At 33.9% G+C, this 24089-nt stretch overlaps 4 protein-coding genes across 11 annotated transcripts; 2 read left to right on the top strand and 2 right to left on the bottom strand.

Moving 5' to 3' along the window:
- Positions 1-1195: 1195 nt before the first annotated feature.
- Positions 1196-5447, top strand: LOC105153663 (sorting nexin-7). Of its 2 annotated transcripts, none has more exons than XM_087408325.1 (7): positions 1196-1393; positions 2539-2694; positions 2777-2887; positions 3038-3202; positions 3268-3463; positions 3554-3828; positions 4104-5447. In XM_087408325.1, the coding sequence occupies exons 1-7, from the start codon at positions 1316-1318 to the stop codon at positions 4461-4463; spliced, it is 1341 nt and encodes a 446-aa protein (XP_087264451.1). In that variant the 5' UTR covers positions 1196-1315; the 3' UTR covers positions 4464-5447. The 2 variants fall into 2 exon arrangements, with proteins under 2 accessions (XP_087264451.1, XP_011066939.1); XM_011068637.2 differs by having other exon boundaries at positions 1199-1486.
- Positions 4552-10941, bottom strand: LOC105153664 (DDB1- and CUL4-associated factor 15). Of its 3 annotated transcripts, none has more exons than XM_087408315.1 (10): positions 10635-10941; positions 10026-10144; positions 9213-9458; positions 8856-8977; positions 7159-8628; positions 6871-7080; positions 6635-6744; positions 6014-6228; positions 5634-5893; positions 4552-5572 (listed from the first exon to the last, which is right to left on the bottom strand). In XM_087408315.1, the coding sequence occupies exons 1-10, from the start codon at positions 10827-10829 to the stop codon at positions 5472-5474; spliced, it is 3048 nt and encodes a 1015-aa protein (XP_087264441.1). In that variant the 5' UTR covers positions 10830-10941; the 3' UTR covers positions 4552-5471. The 3 variants fall into 3 exon arrangements, with proteins under 3 accessions (XP_087264441.1, XP_011066941.1, XP_087264442.1); XM_011068639.2 differs by having other exon boundaries at positions 10668-10941; XM_087408316.1 differs by lacking the exon at positions 4552-5572 and having other exon boundaries at positions 5671-5893; positions 6039-6228.
- A 118-nt stretch (positions 10942-11059) lies between these two features.
- Vps33B (vacuolar protein sorting 33B) lies at positions 11060-15161 on the top strand. Of its 4 annotated transcripts, none has more exons than XM_011068635.2 (7): positions 11060-11296; positions 12232-12498; positions 12578-12801; positions 12906-13373; positions 13447-13677; positions 13799-14124; positions 14214-15161. In XM_011068635.2, the coding sequence occupies exons 2-7, from the start codon at positions 12341-12343 to the stop codon at positions 14475-14477; spliced, it is 1671 nt and encodes a 556-aa protein (XP_011066937.1). In that variant the 5' UTR covers positions 11060-11296; positions 12232-12340; the 3' UTR covers positions 14478-15161. The 4 variants fall into 4 exon arrangements, with proteins under 4 accessions (XP_011066937.1, XP_087264449.1, XP_087264450.1 ...); XM_087408323.1 differs by having other exon boundaries at positions 11061-11296; positions 12867-13373; XM_087408324.1 differs by having other exon boundaries at positions 11072-11296; positions 12357-12498; positions 12867-13373.
- Positions 14546-21527, bottom strand: eIF3c (eukaryotic translation initiation factor 3 subunit C). 2 transcript variants are annotated; one of them, XM_011068636.2, is made up of 15 exons: positions 21394-21527; positions 20913-21018; positions 20274-20406; positions 19828-20112; positions 19646-19743; positions 19303-19430; positions 18784-19194; positions 18461-18670; positions 18227-18380; positions 17349-17564; positions 16732-17011; positions 16270-16463; positions 15993-16196; positions 15771-15909; positions 14546-14881 (listed from the first exon to the last, which is right to left on the bottom strand). In XM_011068636.2, exons 2-15 carry the CDS (start codon positions 21003-21005, stop codon positions 14745-14747), a joined length of 2682 nt encoding a protein of 893 aa, XP_011066938.1. In that variant the 5' UTR covers positions 21006-21018; positions 21394-21527; the 3' UTR covers positions 14546-14744. The 2 variants fall into 2 exon arrangements, with proteins under 2 accessions (XP_011066938.1, XP_087264443.1); XM_087408317.1 differs by having other exon boundaries at positions 21398-21487.
- Between the last annotated feature and the right edge of the window lie 2562 nt (positions 21528-24089).

The raw sequence follows: 24089 nt of genomic DNA, 5'->3' as shown, positions 1-24089 counted from the left end.
AAAGAGAAAAGGAAGAAAGATAAACTAATGCAAAAATTCAGCCAAAAAGAACAGGCCTATGGTCAAGTATTTTCATCTTGGGGAACTTTTTAGAATGAGATGAATTCTTGTCTTGAATTACGTATTTAGTCTAATTATTTTTAGAAATTTTATCATTTCATTAAATACTTGTTGGATACAATCTCTACATATAACGTATAAATAAATTATATCCCCTTCTTTCCTGGCGAAAATAAAAAATTGGAATATTATACAATATATAGTGTTAGTCGAATGTAAGAGAGGATCAGTAATATAAAAACTTATTCTAGAAGGCAAAAATTGATCTTTAATAATTATTAATTTTTAAAATATTTTATCATTATTCTAAAATATCATCTGAAGAAAAGGAAGAATGCAGACTTAAATTATTATGAAATCGAAGAAGCGGCTCATAAGAAAACGACGCAGAAGCTAAGCAGCTTCTAATCCTATTAATAAAGATCGCGGCAGCTAATATTATGGTAATCTTGTGTACCTTATATATGAAACATGTGTATACATGTATATACATAAGCTAACAGCATGTTGCTCCGTCTGCAATCGACATGCAGCTTTGGATGTAGGTCAATCGGATCTTATGTTCAACGCGAAGTTGGCGTAGCATTTTGAATCGATGATCGATGTGCGTGTCGTGTGTGCGCACCGTCTCGCTCGCAGTGACGGACTTCAGATACTCGTGGGCTCTAAGCAGATTCGAATTGAGTCTCGGAATAAACGATGCAATTCTTATTCAGTTCAATTTTTACGATTGTAAAATTACGATTGTAAACAAGTGACATAATCCGTATATAGTCGTCCTTCATCTAAAATTAATTGATAAATAAATCGACCTAAAATATTAATCTAATAATAATCTCCCTAAAATTATCCATCTAATATTAATCGACCTGAAATTAAACAGCCTAAAATTAATTGGTCTAAAATTAAAAAAAATTCAGTCCAAAATCTATCCGCATGTTTTTAGAAAATTACAAAAAAAAATATAAGCAATAAGAGATTGTCAAAATGATTTAATATTATGCAAAGAAAATCTCGTATATCGTAATGAAATGATAGTACCGGCAATGTATTTGAATTAGAAATAAAAAATTGTTTACATGTATAACAATAGTGCGACAGGTGAAGGGCTCTTTTTTTTTGTGCACTCCTTTGCGGATAATCTATTACTCGCGCGCGGCGTCTGCGCGAAATTGTCATGTTGTCAACTTGTCAGTAGTTGACTAGCGATTCGTGTAGGTGGTTGACATCGGTCTGTTGTCTGATTATCAAAAAAATGATGACCTCGTCGGAAACGTCGGAGATGGAGAACCCGGGAGACGAGAAGGGCGCCGAGGACTCGGCGATCTTGGAGGTGAGCTCTATGGCAGTGGGCGGGATTGTGAAGCAAGAGAATCGCGACGTCGATTACCTGTCCAACTGCAGCACCTCCATCGAGGGATCCGTGGTACGAGCGTAACATAACCTGGAACCTACTTTGACAGTTCCCCATGCCTTACTCATACTGTCGTCCGTTGCCCTGGAATTGATCAATAAATTAGAATTATAGTAAATAACATAATATGTGACACGATATACGCGGTAGACTCATGATGATTTTGATCATCACTTCATATGTCCGACCATGAATTTAACTCTGTAGAGTTTCATATGATTAATTGATAAATATCAAGGAATTTATGCAATCTTGCAGCTTATGCCTCTTTCCATTAATAGCTGTTGACCCACTTTAGTTATAATTCTCTTTAACTTGCTCTAGTTTATTGTTCCGAAAGGGATCAATAATTAAAATTAAAGTAAACAATATAATATATGTGACATATAAGTTGTTTTCCATTTACACCGTTTCTCAGATAATTCTCACTTGTGACATCATAACTTAGTTGAATACATTCCTTTTACATTCTGACAAGTGAGATTTAATTGAGTTTTTACCTATAATCTGCACAAGATCGAGACCGTATGCTTTAGTGAGTTTTATAAACTTACTTTGAAGTCAGATTCGAACCTGTGTTGTCATGTGATAAGTTTTTACCAAACTAAGCAAATAATGACTTCATTAATCTGATTATGAAGTACTCAGCTCACTTCAGACTCAGTTTCACTTGTGTGTAAATGGAAAGCAACTATAATGTACCATATGTCTGATTATAAATTTAGCCTGAAGAATTTCATATGATTGATAGTTGACTGATATATACATCAAAGAATTTCTGCAGCTTGCCTTTCTTCTATCGACAGTTTGTTAACTGACTTTGGTAGTTTACTACCTTTTATTTGCTTTAAAAGAGATCAATAAATTAAAATTATAGTAAATAATATTATATATATATATATAAATATACAATAACGTATGAAAGATTTGTGTTATTCTTTTTTACATTTTGTATGATTTTTTTGATGTTTGACCATTAGTTTAACTGTAAAAAATTCCTTACAATTGATTATTAAATACAATTGATTATCAATAAATATTAAGAAATTTCTGTAATCTTACAGGTTGCGTCTCCTTCTATCGATAGCTTCTCTACTCTGCCGGATCAAGAGATATCAGACTTTCAGATAGATTCGCGAGATTTGCAAGTGAAAGTAGACAATCCGCAGAAACACCTGGAAACTCTGGAGACGTATATCACATTCCGTATAACAACTAGAGTACGACTTTATTACTACAATATGATTTCAATTTCTGATAATCTAAATAATAAAAATAATATAATATTAAATAATTCTGCAGACTACACGCTTAGAGTTTGAGGAAGGAGAATATGTAGTTCGCAGGCGATACAATGACTTCATTTGGCTGCGCCAAAAATTAGTGGACACTTATCCAACACACATTATACCAGTAAGTTTTCATTGTTATTTTTGATATATAAAATATATATGGTATATAAATTATAATTGAGATACATATGATACATATGATATATATGATTGAAATGATATACAAATCGAAGAGAAGCTAAAAAATTACAAATCTCGGGTTTTGTTACAGCCAATGCCAGGTAAGCATACGTTGCTCGCCCAATTGGACCGTTATTCCAAGGAATTTATCATAGCGCGTATGAAGCTTTTGCATATATTCCTAAATAGAGTCGTGAATCATCCTATTCTGAGTTGTGACAAGAATCTCCATATTTTTCTGACAACAAAACCTTCGGTAAGTATGACGTTGCTATAGCACTGTGTTAACTTTAAATCAATTACTGTTTAAATCAATTACAGGAATTTCTCGTTCATCGCAAAAATCGCGGGAACATGCTCGGAAAAGTGACAGATTCTTTGCAAAACATAGCAAGTACTTATACGATAAAGCAACGTCACTTGGAGTTCGAACAGATTCGGGACTACTGTACAGCATTGGGTGAAAAACTATCGGCCATAGATAAAATAAATCATCGCATACATAAAGAGAGGCAAGGTGCGCACAAAAATTGCTCATAAATACATGTCGTACATGTAATAAAATAGTTTTCAGCTATTTCTCATGTTGTACATTGTAATGCAATAGATTATTTATTGGAGCTTCATCAACTGCATCCTATATTCACACTGTGGGCAACTTCAGAACCGGAACTCACACCCATTTTGTTAGCGATCGCTAAAGCGGTAGAAGCAAACGCAATGGCTCATCAGAAACTTCTGGAAAATGTTCCTAATGACGAACGCGAGTATGTTTCATACATTGAAGCGGTCAAGAATGCATTGTCCCGCCGTGATTCGATGCAGATTGAATACGAGATAACAGTCGATGTATTGGCGAAAAGAAGATTAGAAAAGGATCAGGTACAAGTCTCGCTTATATCTTCCTCTTTTGTAACCTTTTTTCAAGTTAGTTAAAAAGAAAACTTAATATATTTCTAAATATATCAATAACGGCTTATAATTATTGATATACACTATAGAGAGATTTTAGATTTTTTAATCTAAGGAGATTAATAAATATTATTTACATTTTTATATTGCTAAAAAGTAGGCAGTTACTTGCATTTTATATTGCTATTTTATATTTCTAGAAAGTAGGCAGTTAATTGCAGTTACATTTAATTGCATTCGTATAGTTGGTAGGAAATACGAGTTACACGATTCCGGCACAAGGCTGGGGCGGATCTCTATGGAAAGCGGAATCTCGCGACGAAAAATTGGAAAGACTCGGTCAAGCTATTCCACGATTAGCCAAACAAGCGGAGATACTACAAGATCGCGTGGAGTGCGCGAATGAGAATCTGCGAAGCGATTTTCAGAGGTGGAACGTGGAGAAGCAACAGGATCTGAAGAACATGCTGATTACGATGGCGGATCGACATATCAGACATTATCAACAGTGCATGAACGCGTGGGAGGAAATTCTTACCGGTCTTAAATTGGACGGAATTGGATCTGACGTTAATGTAGGGCCGCCTGTTAAGATACCCGTTTGAACCGCTAGTCTTTTCGCCATTCAAAAGGACATAGAATAAATATTCGTTATATATGCGAAGGTAATATACCAGTTTAAAAGAATCTCTATTAAATAATGACACAAAGTTTATTACAATCTATAAAATGATCTATCATCAGTTTCGATATCATTGCTTTTAAAATTGAATCGTCATTTCTCGAAAAAGAAAAATTATGCAGTACTTGCGACATGACGCACGCATTTAATGACGATGAAAGTTGCATTTAATGCACGTTATAATATGCTAATATCAAAACTCTAAAATTCTGCAAAAATTCGCCTTTATGATACAATAATCTTGTGATAACATGAAATATTAAGTATAACGCATTTGGTCCTACACGCATGCAGGACATGTTTCGGTGTATATCACGTACAAGAAAACAAATTTCTTGTACATCTTGACGTTCTTTCTTTTTTAGAGGTTTAGATCATTAATTAGTTTTGGGGACCAAAGTATATCAAGACAATTATCGCGCCAATTATCCCTTCGCTCTCTCTTTCTTACTTTGAATCACATTACAATACATTTATTGACAATCAGTTTTGTCATCTATATCTACTAGTTACCAAAGTACAGTAGTTACCATGATAGCGTAGACAGCATCAATGTATAGTATATAGCATTGATAAATTTTACAAATCGGAGCAAAACGCTTGCGAGAGCTTCGTTGTATCGTTAATTAGTACCTTTAATCTATGTCTCTAAGTTATAAACAAGTCGCACCGCCCTGAATCGATTTTGCTTAGCAGCAAGTAAAAGAAAAGATGTAGCAAGAGTCCTATATGGCTTACACATTCCTCTGTATATCCGTTATTTATGCTCGAAAGGGAAGATACTCTTTCCTGCTAACAGTATTGTTAACAATTCGGAGTACATTTCTCTACATTATACGCCGCGACTCGGCGAGTTGGCAAAAATGGCGGAGTTTGTATCAATAAATAAATTATTGTTTGCAATGAAGTGCGATGGCTCCTGCATCTTTCCTCACTCCATTAAGGCGTCGTTTGTACGTTCTACGTAGTATTCTGGTGTTATGTAGAACTGCACCAGATTGTCCAGATCGATGAGTTTGGTTATAGATTCGCCTGCAACGAATTCGATGACACGCTTGTTCTCAAAAATTTGATAAATTCAGAAGATACTGACCTGCCAAGCTCATTTCGTTATGAAGAAAACGCACTGTGTGCGCGTATGGTTGTTGAATCTTTTCCCGCAACTGCGTAGCCAAACGGCGAGTTGGATTCCATAACTGGCTACGAAAATTCGGTATGTTTGTGATAGTCGGCTTCCAGGATTCAGGCTTTACTTCCTCCATTGGTAAGACATCCGTTATCCTGTATTGGCTCGTATCAATGTTCCATGTGAACTTACATCCGACTTCGTACTGTTTCCTCTCTTGCGGAATACTGGATATATCATATCAATTTATTGAAATTAATTATTGTTTTATTTAAAATGTAATATATGCAAAATTAATGTGCAAAGAAATCAACGAATATAATTTCTAGGATGGCATGTGTGCTTACCATTGTGTTTGGTTACATAACTCACTTGCTTGGATTTTCATTATATGCAAACATATAATATCGCCGCTAAGTGCACATACATCAATTATTTCGATATCATAATCGCTACAATGCCAATATTTTTTCTTGAATCTTGAGCAGATCCAATCTGCTATATGATGAGAAAAAGTCTCGATATCAAAACTCAATTGTGTTATAGAAACGCATGGCACTATCTGAAAATATTTTTCGTTACATCAGAAATACGTTCATATTTTATTTACAATTATTATTTCATTGATTATGTACGGGATGTTCGACAATAAGTAACAAAAAATTTAAAAATGATTTAAGGAAAAAAAGCTTCCGCCGAAATTTTATTATTTTATAGTATAATATATTCTCTCTCTCTCTCTCTCTCTCTCTCTCTCTCTCTCTCTCTCTCTCTCTCTTTGAAAGTTTAAATATTTATATAAAAGTGTTTAATGCATGTGAATGTTTAAACATTTATAATTAAAAAACGAAGCCCAATTTCGTTTTTCTTGATTATAATATATATTTATATTTTAATCGTCTAAAGAGATTCTTTGTACAAAATTACACATTGAGAAAGTTTAATTTTTTGAAATAATAAATACTTACCAGTTTTTCCGCTTTACTATTGCTGATCATCTGCATTTGAACATATCCGGAACCATGCACGAGCATCGGAAGTACACACTGGTAACTTACATACCCTCCTGTTTCTTCATCTACAAGTATTATTTCAATATAGCACTAGTTACAGTAAAAAATATTACAAGAAATAATCTGCAAAATCATATCTGCAAATTAATAATAACAAATCTACAAATTTGAATATATATATATATATATACCTTCCACATCTGTGATCACCGATATCATCTCATCATCGAGTTCTATATAGCTCCGTTTAAAACGCGCGGTACATTTTATTAAAGGATACTGCAAGTTATTTCTAGGAACCAACGGCGAGAAATTCGAGCAACATTTGCTGATGCGGTCTCTATGCACGCTTCCATTAGACAGCTGATTTTGATTCAATGGTCGTAAGACACTTTTTTCAGCTAAAAAATAAACGTATAAAGTTTGTGTCACTTTATTCGAATTCTCATTCCATTTCGATAATAATCGTGAGATTGTACCTGATTCGGTATTCGATAAGTCGTTGGCTATACTAATATCTTGAGCAAGATTTAATTCGTCCGATTCACTCTGATCCGAATCGACCCAATGCCTTCGGCCATTGGGTAGAACCGGCGACATCGCTGGGGAGGAGGGAATCTGATGTATGGAGCAGGTACCGCGATGTCTGAACTGATCGCGTATGTGCTTGAAAGGAACTATATTCTCTGCGTCCTCCGTCTCATCGCAAAACTCGTACTTCTTGTCGGCAAGTCGGCGCTTCCTGAATGAACTTAGCTTTTCGCAGGTCGTCTCTTGTGCCTCATCGGTGAACTCATACGCCTTCTCCGCCTCGAGGATGAGTTTGTGCGTCGCTCTCGTCGTTCTTGTCGATTGAGCCGTCACGGGCGGAGGTGAATGGAGATTCGATCTTTTGCGAGGGCTCGGATGGCGAAAGGATCGGGCAATGGGCGGCGACATCAAACGAGATGAATATGAAGACGAGGGACTAATTGATACGGATTGCAACGGTGAATTTATGGAAGCCACGGAGTTGTCTCGTTGCGACGCGCCAGGTTGCGGCGAGTTCGGACGTTGCTGGCTGCTACTGCTATTGCGTTGGACCTGGATTCTGTGACTAGATTCCGAATTGCGAGTGCGAAGTATGTCCGACGGTGGAGTGAGAATCGGTAACGACCACGTGGTCATCGCCCTGAGATCAGCGGGCAGTCTCTGCGGTGTCGAGCGTGGCGAGCACGACGGATGTTTCACTAACGTGATAAGATCGCTGCCGATATTGAGTTCCTGCGATGTGTCTTCGCAGAAATCCTGCAGGATCTTGTCCCGTACTGAGATGGCCGTCTGCTCGACGCCGACCGGCCGCGAGACAGGGCTGCTGCTGCTACTGCTGCTGCTATTTCGGCACTTGCATTCAGTCATGTCCGAGCATTCGCATAACTTAACATTTAAAGCGCCTGCAGCGGTAGACTTACTATTTATATCACAGACATAGTCGCTTTGATTATTGCTTGAGGTATTTAATAGCAAATCGTGTCCTAGCTTATCGTCTAATTTTATTGGCTCGTCTAAAAAGTCGTGCTCTATGCTGGATTCGCATTTGGGAGATCGATCGACGCATTCCGGCGTGCTCACTTTCTCATCCGAACTCTCATATCGTTCTGTCCTTGTCGAGTAATCCGTCTCCTCGACATCGCTCATGTCCAGTGGGATCGTGTCCGGAACGACGGGATCATGCATAACATTATCCTGTTTATCGCACGCTCTCTGATTCTTCGACTTAGGTATATTTAAATCTACCCTGAGAACATGTAGGAAGTTTCCCGTATTGACCACCACGTGATTCCAATAATTGAGACATACTGTAGCTCGAAACTTCGGATACGGCGAGATGACTTCATAAGTCGTGTGAACCGTAAGGCCATGTTGTAAACAGTTACATCGTACACAGCTATCCCAATTCGCGGCTAATTCTGACAAAGTTAATTTCGATTAATACTATTGTAATTACGCTGTTGCGAGTATATTTAATATATTATTTTCAAATACAATTTTAAAAAAATGTATTTTCAAATTACATTTTTAAAATTATTTATACAATGATTTCAAATACAGTTTAAAAATATTGCATAAATGATTTCATATACAATTTGAAAATATATTTATTTTTTTCTCTTAAAAATTGCGAATTATTCATTACCTTCACCTTCTTCTTCATACGATGCAGCAACTTTCAAACAATCTTTGCAATTCTCGAGAGACGGTACTGTCGTTATAGTTAAATATGCTCTATCAGTCGGTTGTAAATGTAAGAAATTTGTACTGTAACAGATAAATAATATTGTTGATTTGTATTCCTTATTTTAGAGCTTTTTAAAAAGACAAAATCTGTTTTTTCTTGATTTTTTATAGATAAATTAGTGTACACTTTTTATATTTAAAAGGAAATAGATGTATGTTTGAAATTTGGCAAAAGTGAGAAGAAGAGTTCTAGTGTAGTCTAGTGCAGCAATAAAAAATAAATTTTAAAAAGTATCTATTAATCAAAAGTACATACCCGAGACCGTGAATTACAAGTTTATTCCGCTCCATCGGCCACTGAGATATAACTATGCTTAATTCTCTATAAATTGTATAATTGCCGAACAATGTAACTTCGGAAACTTTGCGGGCTACACGGTTGGGTGTGAAAGCCCACCAATGTAATAGATATTTGTACAAAGACGTGTTGCTGCTGACGTCCAACGTGTATGTATACGTGAGCAGGAACTGACCACATTGCGTTAAGCCCATAACAATATGCCTTAGAAAACGAAAATATCTTTACAATCGTCATTCATCTAAATAGAATTATTTTACATTTATATTTCTGTAGCGAGTATATTAATGAGATAATTTTAGATACTCGCTGCTTATATTAACCCATTTCTTGCCACCTTGCTTCCTTCGGGTCAATATTCGTAGTCCGTTCTCATATTTAACATTCAACAATAGCTTCAACAAAAACTTAAGTTATAAAGTGTTCTTTTGAACTCTATATATATATATATATATATATATACACACACACACACACAGAATGCAGATTTTTGCCTTACGGCGACTGATAGAGGAAGGTTCAAAGATCTTTTTTTTTACAATTTAGGATTTTATAGTATTAATCATTGTACAACTGTTTAAAAATGTTCGTTTCATTATGAGTACTGGCCTATAAATATCGACCTCAGTTTCTGTGAAGAAAACATCAAAAGCTTGTGATAACAATTTCTACTTATTTTATCTCATTTAAATTAGACTATAGCTACAAGGGGAATGCAGCAAAAGAATGGATCAAATAAATCTGTGCATTGAGTCGAAGTTGTTGGCATACCCTGCCTCAAGTGCCGATTTTGGGATTATGTGCAGAAGATGGAAGTGTCGCCATTTAGGCACAGCTGTAAACAGTCTTTCTTCTAAGGCGTAATTGTGCGCTGATAGACATCCTCTCATCTGCAAGCAAAAATCATGCAGTTACAGAATACCTTGCACACAGTTATCTATATAAATCAACTCTATTATATTATTTCCATAAAATTTTTTAGGCATGAAACTAGGATTTTCTAGGACACTGACAAACCGAGAGTTATCTTAACTCAGTAAAATAATAGTAATATTACATCAATATTATAATTATATTCCTTCAACAATGTAACTGTTATGTACAATATGTATTGTATTACATTTATATTATTGAAATTATAATATTGATGTGTGAATGTTACTGTGATTTTGTGTACAGGAAGATATTAAAAGAAAAAAAAGGAGCGTGAAATTTATGCATCCAGAAAGATGCTTTTTATTAAGTTTTAGTGCAAATAGCTGTTTATTCTAATTAAATCAATGAAGCCAGACGAATAATGCCTGATTCTTTAAGAATCGTCATAGGTAAGAAATCGTTCTTGACAGTATGAGGCGCGGTGCCTTGAGGCCTGTCACTCACCGATGCCACTCGAGTCGCGAAAAGGTGGCTTACCTCCCTTATCAGTAGCTTCTGAAGGAGGTTCCGCTTGCTGCGACGATGCGATGTGCATGGCTTGCATCCCACCACGACGTACTCCGACTTTTCCGACGTAATGTCAGAGAAACATTCATTGCAGCAGTCCGAGGTAGTGTCGGAAGACGACGCGTCCGCCATTTTTAAATAACCTCGCTCGTGCTCGTGTGGCGTCGAGTACGCTCGCGTGGAGCGGTAGTGGTGTATTTTGAGTGTATTGTATACTTGTGTCTCGGCGACGGAACGGAATGATGAAAAGGGTCGCCGCGGCGATGTGCGCGGTGCACAGTCCGATTCTTCTCGCGCGATAAGTAGCGACGCTGCCGACGCACACACGCGTGCGCTGCGTGCGGCGTGCGTGCGTGACTCCTCACTTCTCGAGTCCTCGCTCCTCGCCGCTCCTCGCAGTAGCGGTGGCGAGTGACGACCGCGGCGACACGTCGCTGCCGCAACAGTTTTTGTGCTCGCGTATGTTATTTGACGCGCAATTTAATAGCGTTCCTATTATAGGAACACTACCATTTGATAGCTTATCGCTCTAACAGTTTGCGCCCGCAATTTGCGGGCCTCCTTAATGATAAATATAATAACGTGAACGTATAATTGCGGTAATTTTATTTGTTTTAGCAATTTTCTTTTCGACTCTCTTTGTCAGGACTTTGTTATTTTCTGCGATCATATGGGTTGTAAACAACATTTGTTTGTGTACAATATTAGTAAAAAGTATTATTATTTCTTAATTTATCTTAAATAAAGAAGAATTTAGAAACTGATAAATTGCAGATGAAATGAAATTTTTATTAGAGTGTTGCTCACTGTTGCTTTCTTTTTGTCAAATATAAAAATACCTGATATTCTTTAGTGCAATATGGACTTTGACATAAATACAATTAAATTACATTTTACATTTATAGAATTACAGATTACGTATTTGTATAAAAGTCATCACTTTTAATCACTTTCTTGCAGAGAAAAAAGAATGAAAGCAGCTTTCTTATACATATGATGCAGTGATATAGTTAGCAGAATTAGGTTAATATTACATTTGTTGACAAAGCATTTCAAGTCTTGATTGGTTACAAGAAAGAGAAGAAATCTCTTTATCCTACAGCTAATCGATAAACTTAAAATCTTTGTCAGACAAATATAATATCAGCCCAATATATATTTGAACTCATTCTAAATATTTTGTTTTTAAGGAAAAGTATCTGTGAAGATAATTAATTAATTTGCTTTTAGATGAAGTATCTGTAACGATAGTGAAGTAAAAGAATAGCTACTTAAGTTATATCTTACATTTGTAATGTAATTATTTTTATAAAAGTCCGTTATTTTCTTATGGAGAGAAAAGAATGAAAGCAGCTAGTTTGCATTTATATATAATTTACCTTAATTATTTAAAATAAAATTTTACATATACATACACATATACAAAACACACTCGCACGCACGCGCGCGCACACACACACACACACACACACACACACACACACACACACACACACACACACACAAAAGAAATAATTCTGAATCTTATGTTTAGATACGAAAATCATCTGTGAAGATAATCAGCTTTAGAAATTACTTCTATTATTATATATATATATATATATATATATATATATATCACGATTTATTACGAGTAAAACAAAATGGATATCACTTTAGATGATAAACTGTCCATACTTCAGCAAATCAATCAGCAGAAACTTGTGAAGATACTAGATACTATCCCAGGATCAAAGGATCTGATAATAGAACAGAAACTGATGAAAATATTGGACAGTTTCGTAGGAGTGACTGTATTGAAGTAAATATTCTTATATTCTAATATTTACATATCACTTTTGTTATCACAATTTATAATAATTGTGTATCATTTTACTTAGGCGATACGGAGTGGACAAGATTTATAAGTTGGAGGAAGGACTGAAGACATCAAACAGTCAACGTATATTCTTAGTATCTAATAGCTTGATCGCATGCAAGAGGGTTTTAGATCAAATACAATCTGAAATATCCTTAACTGGCAAACCACACGTTCAAGTATGCCATCATTTGTTGGTCATGCCGTTTGTCCCACCTGTCTTACACAATCTAATCGAAGAAGAAGGTCAGCAAATTATAACGATATCATTATCGGTTCTGTTTATTTCTAACACCAAATCATTTATTCAGGCTTGTCCGAGTTACTTACATTGCAGACGTTTTCCATAGAATTCATAAGATTAGACGGAAACGTTTTATCCTTGGAAAATCCAATGTTTGTCGAGCTCTACTATCATAAAGACACAAGTTCTCTGCGAGCGTTAGCACGCAACCTGTGGTCATTGCAATTGATACTCGGTTCGCCGAGGCTCTCACTTTTTCTCGGCAAGCACAGCCAACAAATGAGCAAGCTGATGGAATCTATGGAGCAGAGTCTGGGTTCATCTAGTCTAGAAAACGAAGTTGGCGCCTTCATTGTGATGGATAGGAATTTTGATCTGGCTACAATTCTCCTGACGCCCGTAACATACGCAGGCTTATTGAACGAAGTTGTGGAAATAAATGTCGGCATAGCGACGTTGGAAAAATCGCAAACCAGATTAGATCCGAATAAAGATCAAATCTATGGAGAAGTGAGAGATACACCCTGCAGTGATGCTTTCCCGATTTTACACAGAAAGGCCAAGTCACTCAAATGTATTAATTTTTATATATGCATTATGTATCACAGATCCCGCTTTGTCGATATTTTAACAACTTACTAATATAGCTGAACAGGAAGCGATACAAACAATGAAGTTGGTCGAAATGGAGAGATATGTGTCGACGAGATTGCAAAGAACCAGAGACATGACCCAGCAATTAGCATTTCATATATCTGCATGTCAGGCCATCGCGGACACGGTAGGCTCAGAGTTTCAAATCTTGCAAACGATTGAAAAACTGATGCTCGACTGTAAGGACCGAAAAGAATGCTTGAGCTACATTGAGAGGAATATAGGTACCTTTTCTAACGTTAGAATTAATTAAATTAGAACTATATTTATTGCAATCGATATTAGAAATTAATTAGAATTAAAATGATTTCATTATGATTAAAATATAAAATACTTTTTTTGCAGATGAGCATGAGTTACGATGTTTGCGCCTCCTTTGCCTGTTGTCTATCACTACTGATGGTGTCACGCAAAACGAGATTTTAGATATCCAAAAGATGCATCTTCATATTCATGGTTATCAGCACATCCCACTGTTCTATAAACTGCGCACAACTGGCTTGCTAAAGTACAGGAACGAATATATTTTACATAAACTGCCGAACTGGAGCAGCGAGTGGAGTAGCAATGCGCAAAAATTGAAAATGTTACCTGGCTCTTTAAAACGATCCGATCAAAACAGTCGTACTTGTCCTAGCTACGTATTCAATAATGCTTATATACCAGCAATAGTTCGTATTTCATTCGCGTTCTTTTTCCATATTATTAATTAAGCGATGTACTGTGCGATATTAATACAATACCGTTTAACACATTACAGGCACAAATATTAAATATTGTATTAAATCAGGAGAAGGATCCTCGCAGCTTCGAAGATCTGACAAATCTACCGACTTGCATTGTAAATGGTCACCGGGGCGCATTATCGCCAAAAATGGTCGTTATCTGCATAATAGGAGGCATTACTTGCGCAGAAATAGCGGCTTGCCGGCTCATAGAGAAGTCTACAGGGATACGTCTCGTTCTTACATCCGACACTATTCTAACGGGTAACAAACTGATCCAGAGGATAAAAAAGATTTGAAGACTCGTGGCATCTGTCAGGAATGTAAAAATGTTTTTTCCGTGTCATAAATTAATCAAAATTACACATTTGTTTTATATAAGTTATATATACTTTTTTGTGACGATTGTGGGAAACAAATTGCTTAAATAATTCTGCAATATATCAACGGAATACAATTGTTTGTATAGATCATCGACATTATTTATGTATTGGTAAAACGTTACAATGATATTTGATATCTCAAGTTTTATTTTATACCATTTTGATATTGATGTTATCATATACTTAATAATTCCGATTCTCTTCCCTATTACGATCACGATCGCGATCGCGATCGCGTCTCTGCCGGCCCCAATCCTGTTGGCGATTGTAATTCTGACGATCGCGGAAATTGCCTTGATTCCCTCTCGAAAAGAAGTTACCTGCAAGAGTTTATATTTATTACGAATTAGAAGATTATGCTAAAAATAAATTTTTATACTGAATTATGAAATAAATATGTAAAATATATATGAAGTATATAATTTTGTTAAAAAATTGTTTGAATAAACTTCCAAAAATTATATAATAAGCATTTTAATCTATTATCTAATATCTATTTTTTATTACAGTAATCTATTCTAAATTATTTCTTTAATCAATATTTCTGTCAACAAAAATAAAATATCAAAAAAATTAAATATATGTGATTGAATATCTTAATTTTCTCTCTTTTTCCCTACCCCTCTTTTTCTTTATATTGTCATATACGATTAATATTTTAATAATTTTGTACTTTTTATTATATTTGTAATGTATACAAATTTATTTATATATATTCAACAAAGTTTCAGTGCAATGCTTCATGTTCCATGATAATTAATCTCTGCAATCTCTGCATCTTTGTTAATTTGCGAGTGACTTTAGCATTATGGACATGTGAGCTAATTATATTTGTATCATTCTTGCTGAGGACTCCAAAGAGAGTCGAAACGTTCAAAATAAAGAAGACATCCATCCAATATGATTGATTGTTTACTAAATAATTGCGCCGTTTATCGTTGCTGAATCTCATTAGCCTACTATATTTATTTTTTGTATGGTTGAAAAATAAAAGCAATAATTTATTCAAATAGAACATTTATATTAAAAAGGAATATAATTTTAATATTAATTTTTATAAAAAAAATTGATCTATTTAATATTATTGAACAATTTTGATAGCAGTCAAGTCAATGATCTCGACGATACACCAAAATAAAAATCGTGGTGGTATAAATAAAAACCATGATAAAAATCGTCAAAAATATTTCATTCGTCTGTTGTATGTACCTTGTTTCATTTCGAAGATACGTTCATTCGAATCTACAAAGTTGTTGACTTTATCAGTCAATTGCAAAGCCAATGATTGAAGGCGGCTTGGTTCGCTTCGATGCATAACTACAGTTCCAGTTGGGTCATCCAATGACGCCTAGATTTATAAAAAAAGGAATATATAAATTATATAGAATTATATAAATCATTATATGCAACACAGATATCTCTGCATAGTACCATGAGCTCTTCGTTAATGATCATTTTACTGATAATTGAATGGACTATGGGCCGCTTCAACTGGAACATGTCAGCGAGCTTTGGCATCGAGATCGAATCGTACACATGTGAGTATGTAAATAGATAAGTCCTCAATGCCTCTTCCTTGATTAATCGTGTTAACATAGCTCGTACTTTGTCCGCTTGATGAAAAAGATCCCATACCTATTTTGACAAAAGTAATTATTACCTCGTATTCTTAATTTGAAAAAAAATTGTTAATGTAAATTTCTAATACCTTTGCATTCATTTTTTCATTTATAATATAATTGTTGCAAGCGGACCAATTTCCGTTACGCATTGCTTTGGCAGCAGCAACGACGTGCTCTCTCATGGATTCCGGAGGTCCGACTAACGACTGACGTTCACTGGATCGTAGTTGTTGATAGAAAGTCTTCGAGATCATTCTTCGTCTCGCGTCAAACTCATGCGCTAATTGAATAATTTGTCGCATATAATAAACTCTACGTCATACACGCACGCACACATATAAAATTTCTTATTTTATCGTATCTTTGTGACAAAATCAGAAAAAGAATCTTTCTTAATTATTTTTAATCGAATAGTTTTCAGTACTTGATAATGTTTATATGTGTGTGTGTGTGTGTGTGTGTGTGTGTGTGTGTGTGTGTGTGTGTGTTCCATGCAACATATGTAAAAATATATATATAATATAAAAAATATTAAACAGAAGACACACCAGCCATATAAGGAATTTCGATGAGCATTGCTGAAACAAGGTATACGCATTCCAGAAGTTCCAGATTAATGTGCATATGGAAAGGCATTTGCCTTTGCTTTTCGATTTTCTCCTGCTCCTTGCTACGTTCATGCTGTCGTTGCGGCAGCAGACCCTGCGCCAGAAGTTCTTTCACTTTGCCTGTCACCATCAAATCGACCAAGCAGTTGTGGGCATCTTTGATATTTGCATGACGGAATGCACATAATCCTAAATGGGCTATTGTACGATTGTATAAAATCTAAAAAAAAAATAGCAATAAAATTATTTTTACACATTTTATGTCTGTTTCGATCAATGTATTAGTCTTGGTTTAATTTTTTATCTTCTAAAAGATAAAAACTTCAAGAATTAGAAAAAAATAAATTAAACCAAGATTAAAATTAATTTATAATGATAGAAATGAGTTTATTAATAAGATAAACACATATATTAGGTGTTGGAATTAATTCGTAGCGTTTTTTAATGAAAGAATGTTATTTATTTCACATGAGCATTAAAAAATACATTAATGAAAGTACTTCCCATCACTTGTAAAACGCTACGAATTAATTCCAACACCTAATACATATTCAAACCTGTGTGGCTGGATCAGAATGCTGAATGGTTTCTTGAAGATGCGACATCAGGATCAAGTCACGAGCTTGGAACCAGTTATCATGGAGGGCATGATGATAAATGTGCGAAAGAATCGCACGAGTTCTTAGTCGATCAGTGTTATCATGGGCATAAACGTATTTGCACAACTTCTCCATAACTTGCACGGATGTAATTATATCTGATCCAAGTTCACCCTAATTCGATATAATTTTGACAATTTAAAGCTGTTTCGGTACAGATCGGTATTCATAGTCGGTTCTTACATTTAAGATTGTCTTAAGTACAATCTTAAGATGCCGTAAGTCAATCCGAGAACTGTATTATCTTAAGATATTATATTTAAGTTTTAAAATAAAAACGGATTATGAATACCGTCTCATGTTTCGCGTTTTTCACTTGTAGCTTTTAAATCTCATGAACAGTCCATAGACAGAGAGGGCAGAGATTTAGAGAGAGAGAGAGAGAGAGAGAGAGAGAGAGACTATCTAATTGCACCATGTTATCCCTTCCATACTTCTATCCCCCACTTCTATTAAAATTTTTTTTATTATAGTTCTAAAGTACTTTTGAAACCATTCAATTTTCATTGGAATTTTTTTTCTATCTCTTATAGTTTCGATATTTGCTTTAAAAGAAAAAAAAACTGATTTTTTTTTAAAGAGGTTTTACCCCCTAAAACTGTTATTCTGCACAAACAAAAAATAATTTTATTCTACTGATGAACTACTCTACTTGCACACAAAGATTTGCTTCAGATTCTTTTGAATTTTTTAGTTGCCTAATGTCCCTTGTAAATACTCAGGAGCCTTAATAAAATAGAAAAATTTCATACGTATGTAAATACTAAGAAAATTACCTCCTTTTGTTTCAAAACATTTGAATCAAATTTGTAATACAAATGCTCAATTTTACGAAGATACACGCGACAAAGCTCGGACACAGTTCCTTGCCTCTCTAAATATTCCTGCACCTTGTCAATTATGGCAGCAACTTGCTTCTCATCTTTCAATCTGTGACAAGTGTAGATATTTTACAATATAAACAATATTAATAGTCATAAATATATTGCATTTCTTTCAAAAGATATTACCTTTCCACGTATTCATTGCTGTGTGGGTCGCATTCCTTCAACAACTTTGTAAATTCCTCATCAAGACGTTCTACCAGTGTTAATACGCAACCATGTATTTTGTACGGCGTGGTTTCAAACTCCTCCATTTCTTCAGCTATTGTTTCTGCTATTACCATATCTAAATTGCTCAGTAGCATATCCAACATTTCAGTAATGCGTTCAAGTATTCTGTAAAAAATATTTATTTAATACTTGCTTACTTTAAATCTTTTCTCTTAAGGTTTATAAATTTATATATATATGTACACATACATATATTTATTCCACGCAAAATTACATACTTGGACCAATATTCCGGTTTCATAGCATCAGAAACCTTTGGATTGTAATCAAATATGGAAGACACGATGGAAAACTTGATCTTTACGGCTACAGCTGGGCCAAGATTATGTGCATCTGCTATCAGTTGCAGTTCGTGCAAGAGTTCTATTTGCTCGCGTCTGTCCGTGCGTTTTTTACCGCGAGCTGCAATTATTTCGGAAAGCTTCTTCAACACCGCGCCGATATTAATCTCCGCATCCTTGGCGAACATCTTTGGCTTTTCAGAGGGAATAGCCACGCCGCCCTTGACGGTTTCCCACTCTCCTTCGCCATCATCTTCGTCGCGTTTCTTCTTTCGCTCTTTTTCTTTGCGCTCTTTACGTTGTTCCTTTCTCTTCGCCTTATCTTCGTCTTCTTCTTGAGTTGTAGCTCTATATAAAAAAGATCACGGCGTTATTTATATATATATTAATAAATTTTGCCCGTTTAAGTAGAAAGCATTTATATCAAATTATATTTCATAGATTAAAAAAACGTACTTCTTGATGAAACGCTCACGAATGTTTTGATATTGACCTTCGTCATCGCTGCTTGTGCTCTCACTGTCCGAATCACTACCCCAGTCAGATTCACTTTCACTGCCATCTTCACCATCGGTTGCAGTCTTCTGTAACACAAGGAAATAGATTTGAACTATTTTAATCAATTTCTGATGCTTTTGTAAAGCTTCAGCACACGATGCAATTTCTCCTGTTTCTGCTGTTTGCGATTTAAATAAATTATTAAAACTGCACCACACAGAATTTTTAATTTAATAAATCATAAACAAGAACGCATATCGTATATCATATATCGTAAATTTTAGAATCTTGAATAAAAAACCTTGAACTTGGACACATCCGGTTCACTTGCTTCTGATCCTGCCTTTTTGAAAGCTACAGCACTGTCATCTTCTTCTTCAGATTCTAGAACCTCTTCGGCTGAAATAGAATCATTAATTTTTTTTATTTCGAAATGATTTAAACTGAACTAAGTATTTAAGATATTTCTTGTAGTAATTAAACCTTTCTCTTCTTCTTCGTCGTCGTCCTGATCAGGATTTTCTCTAAATTTGCCAATGTCTTCTTCAAAGTCCTTATTATACTTTCTCAACTTCTGACGCAATGTTGAAAGTGACTTGGAATTGTTCTTGGACATATTCTTGCGCCCGTCGCGGTCTTCCCATACCTCATTAATAAAATCCTCCATTTCTACCAAACACCTAACGTAAAATCTTGGCGTTTGTCCAAGCTCTTCCTTGGTGATTACGGGTAAAGCTTTCTGATAGGCTCGCATCAAGTCCTCGAAACCTAGAATTATGGAAGCAAATACTTGTTATAATAAAAGTATTTAATCACCAACCATTATACCAATGTATTTATAAACATATATTGTAACAAATGATACTTATGTTTAGTCCTTGCTAATGTAATTTTCAAATGCATAAAACGTCGTAGAAGTTGAAACTTACTAGTCAACATGCTGCTCATGTCTTTAATCTTCTTGTAATTCCTAATAAGTTTTATAAGATTTGCGATTTCCTCATATCGCTTCTCCTTTGTAGAGCGCACAATGCGCTTTGTCTCTTCCTCATCATCACTAAACTATAAAGAAATATTGAGTTATTCAACCGAGTTGTTTTATTTTTCTTGGCATTTTAAATGAATAACAAAGACTGTTTAGCAGAGAAAACAGCTTACAATTGTTGTAAAATTCTTTTACATGATTGGTTTATATACCTAGATCAGGCTTGTTCAATTTAAGCTCCGGAGCCAAAATGCAAAACCATTGACGTAAAAAAATTCAATGTAAAATTTTAGGAATATATAATACTTATGAAGTGTTGATAAGTCACTTAGATATGTATCAACACTTTCCAGTCCCCGATAAACTTACTTATCTTGAATTTTTTTGCGTCGATGGTTATATATTTTGGCTCTAGAACTCAAATTAGATAGGCCTGATCTAGATTCAATGAGAAATTAAGAGAAAAAAACAATAAATTAAAGAATTTTACAACATCAAAATACTTGTGTTGGTCTGTTGTCAACTGGAAACCATCTAAAAATATATTGAAAAATATATTGAAAATGCTTGTCTTGATGCTTACTGTAAAAGCTGTCGCAGGCGCCCTTGGGATCTGCTCCTCCTCAGAGGCGCTATCAGATTCAGAATCTGAGCCAGTTGCGAAGAAACGGCTCATGGTTGCAAATGTTCTGGAACAATCAGGCAAAATATAACAAACGATATATGGGCGATCATTAATTACACTTCAGAATGTTGCACCCTCGAGTTAAAAATTACACATAACAAATGTATATAAATACACATAAATTGATGTAAACGTGTAATATGCAAGAAAAAGGTTTAAAGTATATCATATATTTAAAAAATATCGGGCGCAACGTGGCGTATGGCGATCTAATAATTTTAGAGTTGCAAAGACCGTATGTTTTATGTATGCCTCCCCCAACTTCAGTAAAGTGCAAAGCGCAACACTTTTCTAAATAAATGAGAATAGCATCAAGAGATGTGTGCAGAATAAATTTGAGTGATACGAAACACGGCCAACATATAAAATTTTAAATTACCTATTCTTTTCCTCGTAAAAGCAGGCACGTTCGAGTACGTTTTCAGGTTATGCAGCCAACGCAGGAGGCGGCAATGAAAGGGAGCTCACGTGACTTCTTTAGAAGTACCAATGATTGGTCTTACAGAAATTAATGTAAAATTATTAATTTTTTAAGCACATAATGCAATACTAATTTTATGATTTATTTTATTATCTTTAATTAATATGCACAGATATTTACGATAATATTCAGATATTTAAAAACTGTACACTGCAGTGCATCAATTCGCTGAATCATAGTAGCGGTCCGACTTATCGACGTTTATTTTTTACTCAAATACTATCAACTTTACAGAAAAACTGCAAGACACAAAAATCATTAATTTTTTTTCTCATGGAAGTCTAAGAATTTTTTCAGAATTTTTTATCAACTTTTTAGTACTGCATTTTCTTATTTTCTATAAGTAATTCAATAATTTTCGCATTATTTGTTTTAGAAAAAATCAAATTTGAAGAAAAATGTAAAAAAATTACTTGCATATAATTATATATAAAATTATGCATAATTATGTATGAGCAATTTTTTGCAATTTTATGAGCAATTATTTATACTTGAAAAATTTTTTATCGAGTGTGATTGTTCGTATAACGACTTTTGTCGTTTTTGCAGCTTATAAGATATAATACAATTCAATTGTTGATGCTGAAAAATAAATACATAAAGATAATTCACATTTTATTGAAAATTTAATCCTGATAAAAAATTTTTTACGTAAATACATATAAATATGTATAAACATACCTAAATACATATAAAGGATAGGCCCCTATTATGAGATATCGAGTTTATTTTGGGTAAATGCCAGAAGAATTTAAAAAAATAATAGATCATTTTGAGGGAAATTTAATAAACTTTAAGATAATGTTATATAAAATTTAATTTAAATTCCATTTTTTTTTTGAAAATTAAAGAAATGTAAAAAGTGAGCAAAAATTGTGTTTTTAATATGAGATGCTCCGAGAAATCGATAGTAAAATGCAAAGTATATCAGTGTTGTAACTAAAAAACTTTATTTAATGTTTCTTAAATACAAACAAACGCAGCCAGGATGCTCAAAAAATGTGAGTATACGATATATTATACCCAGAACTCGTCTTCAAGTAATTGAAATCAAGCATCGCAGAAATAAGCACTCGACGTTCATTCCGGTTATCCTTTTTATTATTGTACAATAATATATATATTTTAGCAATGATTTTCACTATGATATGGGGTTATTTCATATTAGAAATATTCTAGGTATCTCATATAATATTACGATTTTCATGCCTTATAGTTTTACGATCATTAAATCTAATTTCCGTAATTAAGCAATTCAACATATCTTGTATTTTTCTATTAATATCTTACTCTATCACTACATGAAGAATTTATTGCCAAATATTTATTTATTAAATAATAAACAAGATTTAAATGCTCATCTCAATGAAACTTAAAGATATCCAAATTCTAAAATCTTGTTTTATAATGACAGGCATGATCTAATAATAATAAATTTTCTACTAAATAGTTTTCAATCCAAGAGCAATAAATTCACGGAACCGATAGATAGCATCTATTAGTTTAGCAGAAATATCACTATCTTATATTAGGAGCCTATCTTATAATAGGGGACTTTCTTCTAAATATTCATAAATGTATCTAATTATACATGAAATAAGATTCGCATACATTTTTCTTTCTTTTAAAATTACTTCTTAGTGTACTAAAAATAATAATATTGAGAAGACATCAAAAATAGTTAATGAGACAATGTCGCATTGTTCGTTTTAGAAAAAATCAAGTTTTAGAAAAAAAATTTGCTCATAACTATGTATAATTTTACAATTATATATGAGCAATTCTTTTATAATATTTTATATGTCTCCAAATTTGATTTTTTTTTAAAGTAAACAATGCGAAAATTTTTTTTAAAATTATTTATTATGTTTTCTTATTATTATTATTTTTTTTAGTATACTAAAAAGTAATTTTACAAGTAGAAGAAAGCTATATAAATATATATGGACACATTTCATACATAATTATATGTATATATTTATAAATATTTATACATGTTTGTGTATGTTTATACATATTTATATAAATTTATGCATGAAAAATTTTATGATACTTACAAAAGTTTCTTTGTGATTTATTGTGCGCACATTTATTGATTAAATTCATTGATTAAAATCAAGATTTTTCAGTAGTTCGCTCTCTGTTACTAATAATGCCAATCACGATATTATAGTCTAGTATCAGTCATTGTGTGAATATTATGTGTTATATTGTGTATTTTATTGTACGAGAAATACAAAATTGAAATTTTTAATTGTTTATTTTCATTCAATTATTTATTTTTATCAATGAAATACAATTTTAAGGCTAAGAGACCTCCTAAAAAAAGACGCCCAGGGCTGTATCTCCCTTAGCCTCCTCTCTCCCCCCTTCCCACTCTTAATCCAGGTCTGCCATTCAACATACACATTTTGAAATGACGAACAATATGCACTTTCTGTAAAATTATATATTATAAAAATAGTGCAGTCATTATTTTTATAGTACAATTTCATAAATACGTTTACCATTTCAATGCTTCAAGTTTACTAAATAGCATCAAGAAAGTTGTGTTGTACAATGATGTGTGTCAAATCCATATTAATACATTTTTT

The sequence above is a fragment of the Acromyrmex echinatior genome, chromosome 7, assembly GCF_024713525.1.
Source record: "Acromyrmex echinatior isolate Ae372 chromosome 7, ASM2471352v2, whole genome shotgun sequence".
NCBI lineage: Eukaryota > Metazoa > Arthropoda > Insecta > Hymenoptera > Formicidae > Acromyrmex > Acromyrmex echinatior.
Note: the sequence above shows the minus strand (reverse complement) of the source record. Positions and strands in the feature narration are given on the sequence as shown.

Coding starts and splice junctions, on each gene's coding strand:
- Vps33B (XM_087408323.1), top strand. CDS start 12,341: ATGGATATCACTTTAGATGATAAACTGTCCATACTTCAGCAAATCAAT. Junction 12,499..12,577: donor GTAGGAGTGACTGTATTGAA/GTAAATATTCTT, acceptor CATTTTACTTAG/GCGATACGGAGTGGACAAGA. Junction 13,678..13,798: donor CTACATTGAGAGGAATATAG/GTACCTTTTCTA, acceptor CTTTTTTTGCAG/ATGAGCATGAGTTACGATGT.
- LOC105153663 (XM_011068637.2), top strand. CDS start 1,316: ATGATGACCTCGTCGGAAACGTCGGAGATGGAGAACCCGGGAGACGAG. Junction 1,487..2,538: donor CCTCCATCGAGGGATCCGTG/GTACGAGCGTAA, acceptor GTAATCTTACAG/GTTGCGTCTCCTTCTATCGA. Junction 2,695..2,776: donor CATTCCGTATAACAACTAGA/GTACGACTTTAT, acceptor ATAATTCTGCAG/ACTACACGCTTAGAGTTTGA.
- LOC105153664 (XM_087408315.1), bottom strand. CDS start 10,829: ATGGCGGACGCGTCGTCTTCCGACACTACCTCGGACTGCTGCAATGAA. Junction 8,978..9,212: donor CTTGTAATTCACGGTCTCGG/GTATGTACTTTT, acceptor TATCTGTTACAG/TACAAATTTCTTACATTTAC. Junction 6,229..6,634: donor ATAGTAAAGCGGAAAAACTG/GTAAGTATTTAT, acceptor AAATATTTTCAG/ATAGTGCCATGCGTTTCTAT.
- eIF3c (XM_011068636.2), bottom strand. CDS start 21,005: ATGAGCCGTTTCTTCGCAACTGGCTCAGATTCTGAATCTGATAGCGCC. Junction 16,197..16,269: donor ATGAAAAAATGAATGCAAAG/GTATTAGAAATT, acceptor TTGTCAAAATAG/GTATGGGATCTTTTTCATCA. Junction 14,882..15,770: donor TATCTTCGAAATGAAACAAG/GTACATACAACA, acceptor AAACTCTTGCAG/GTAACTTCTTTTCGAGAGGG.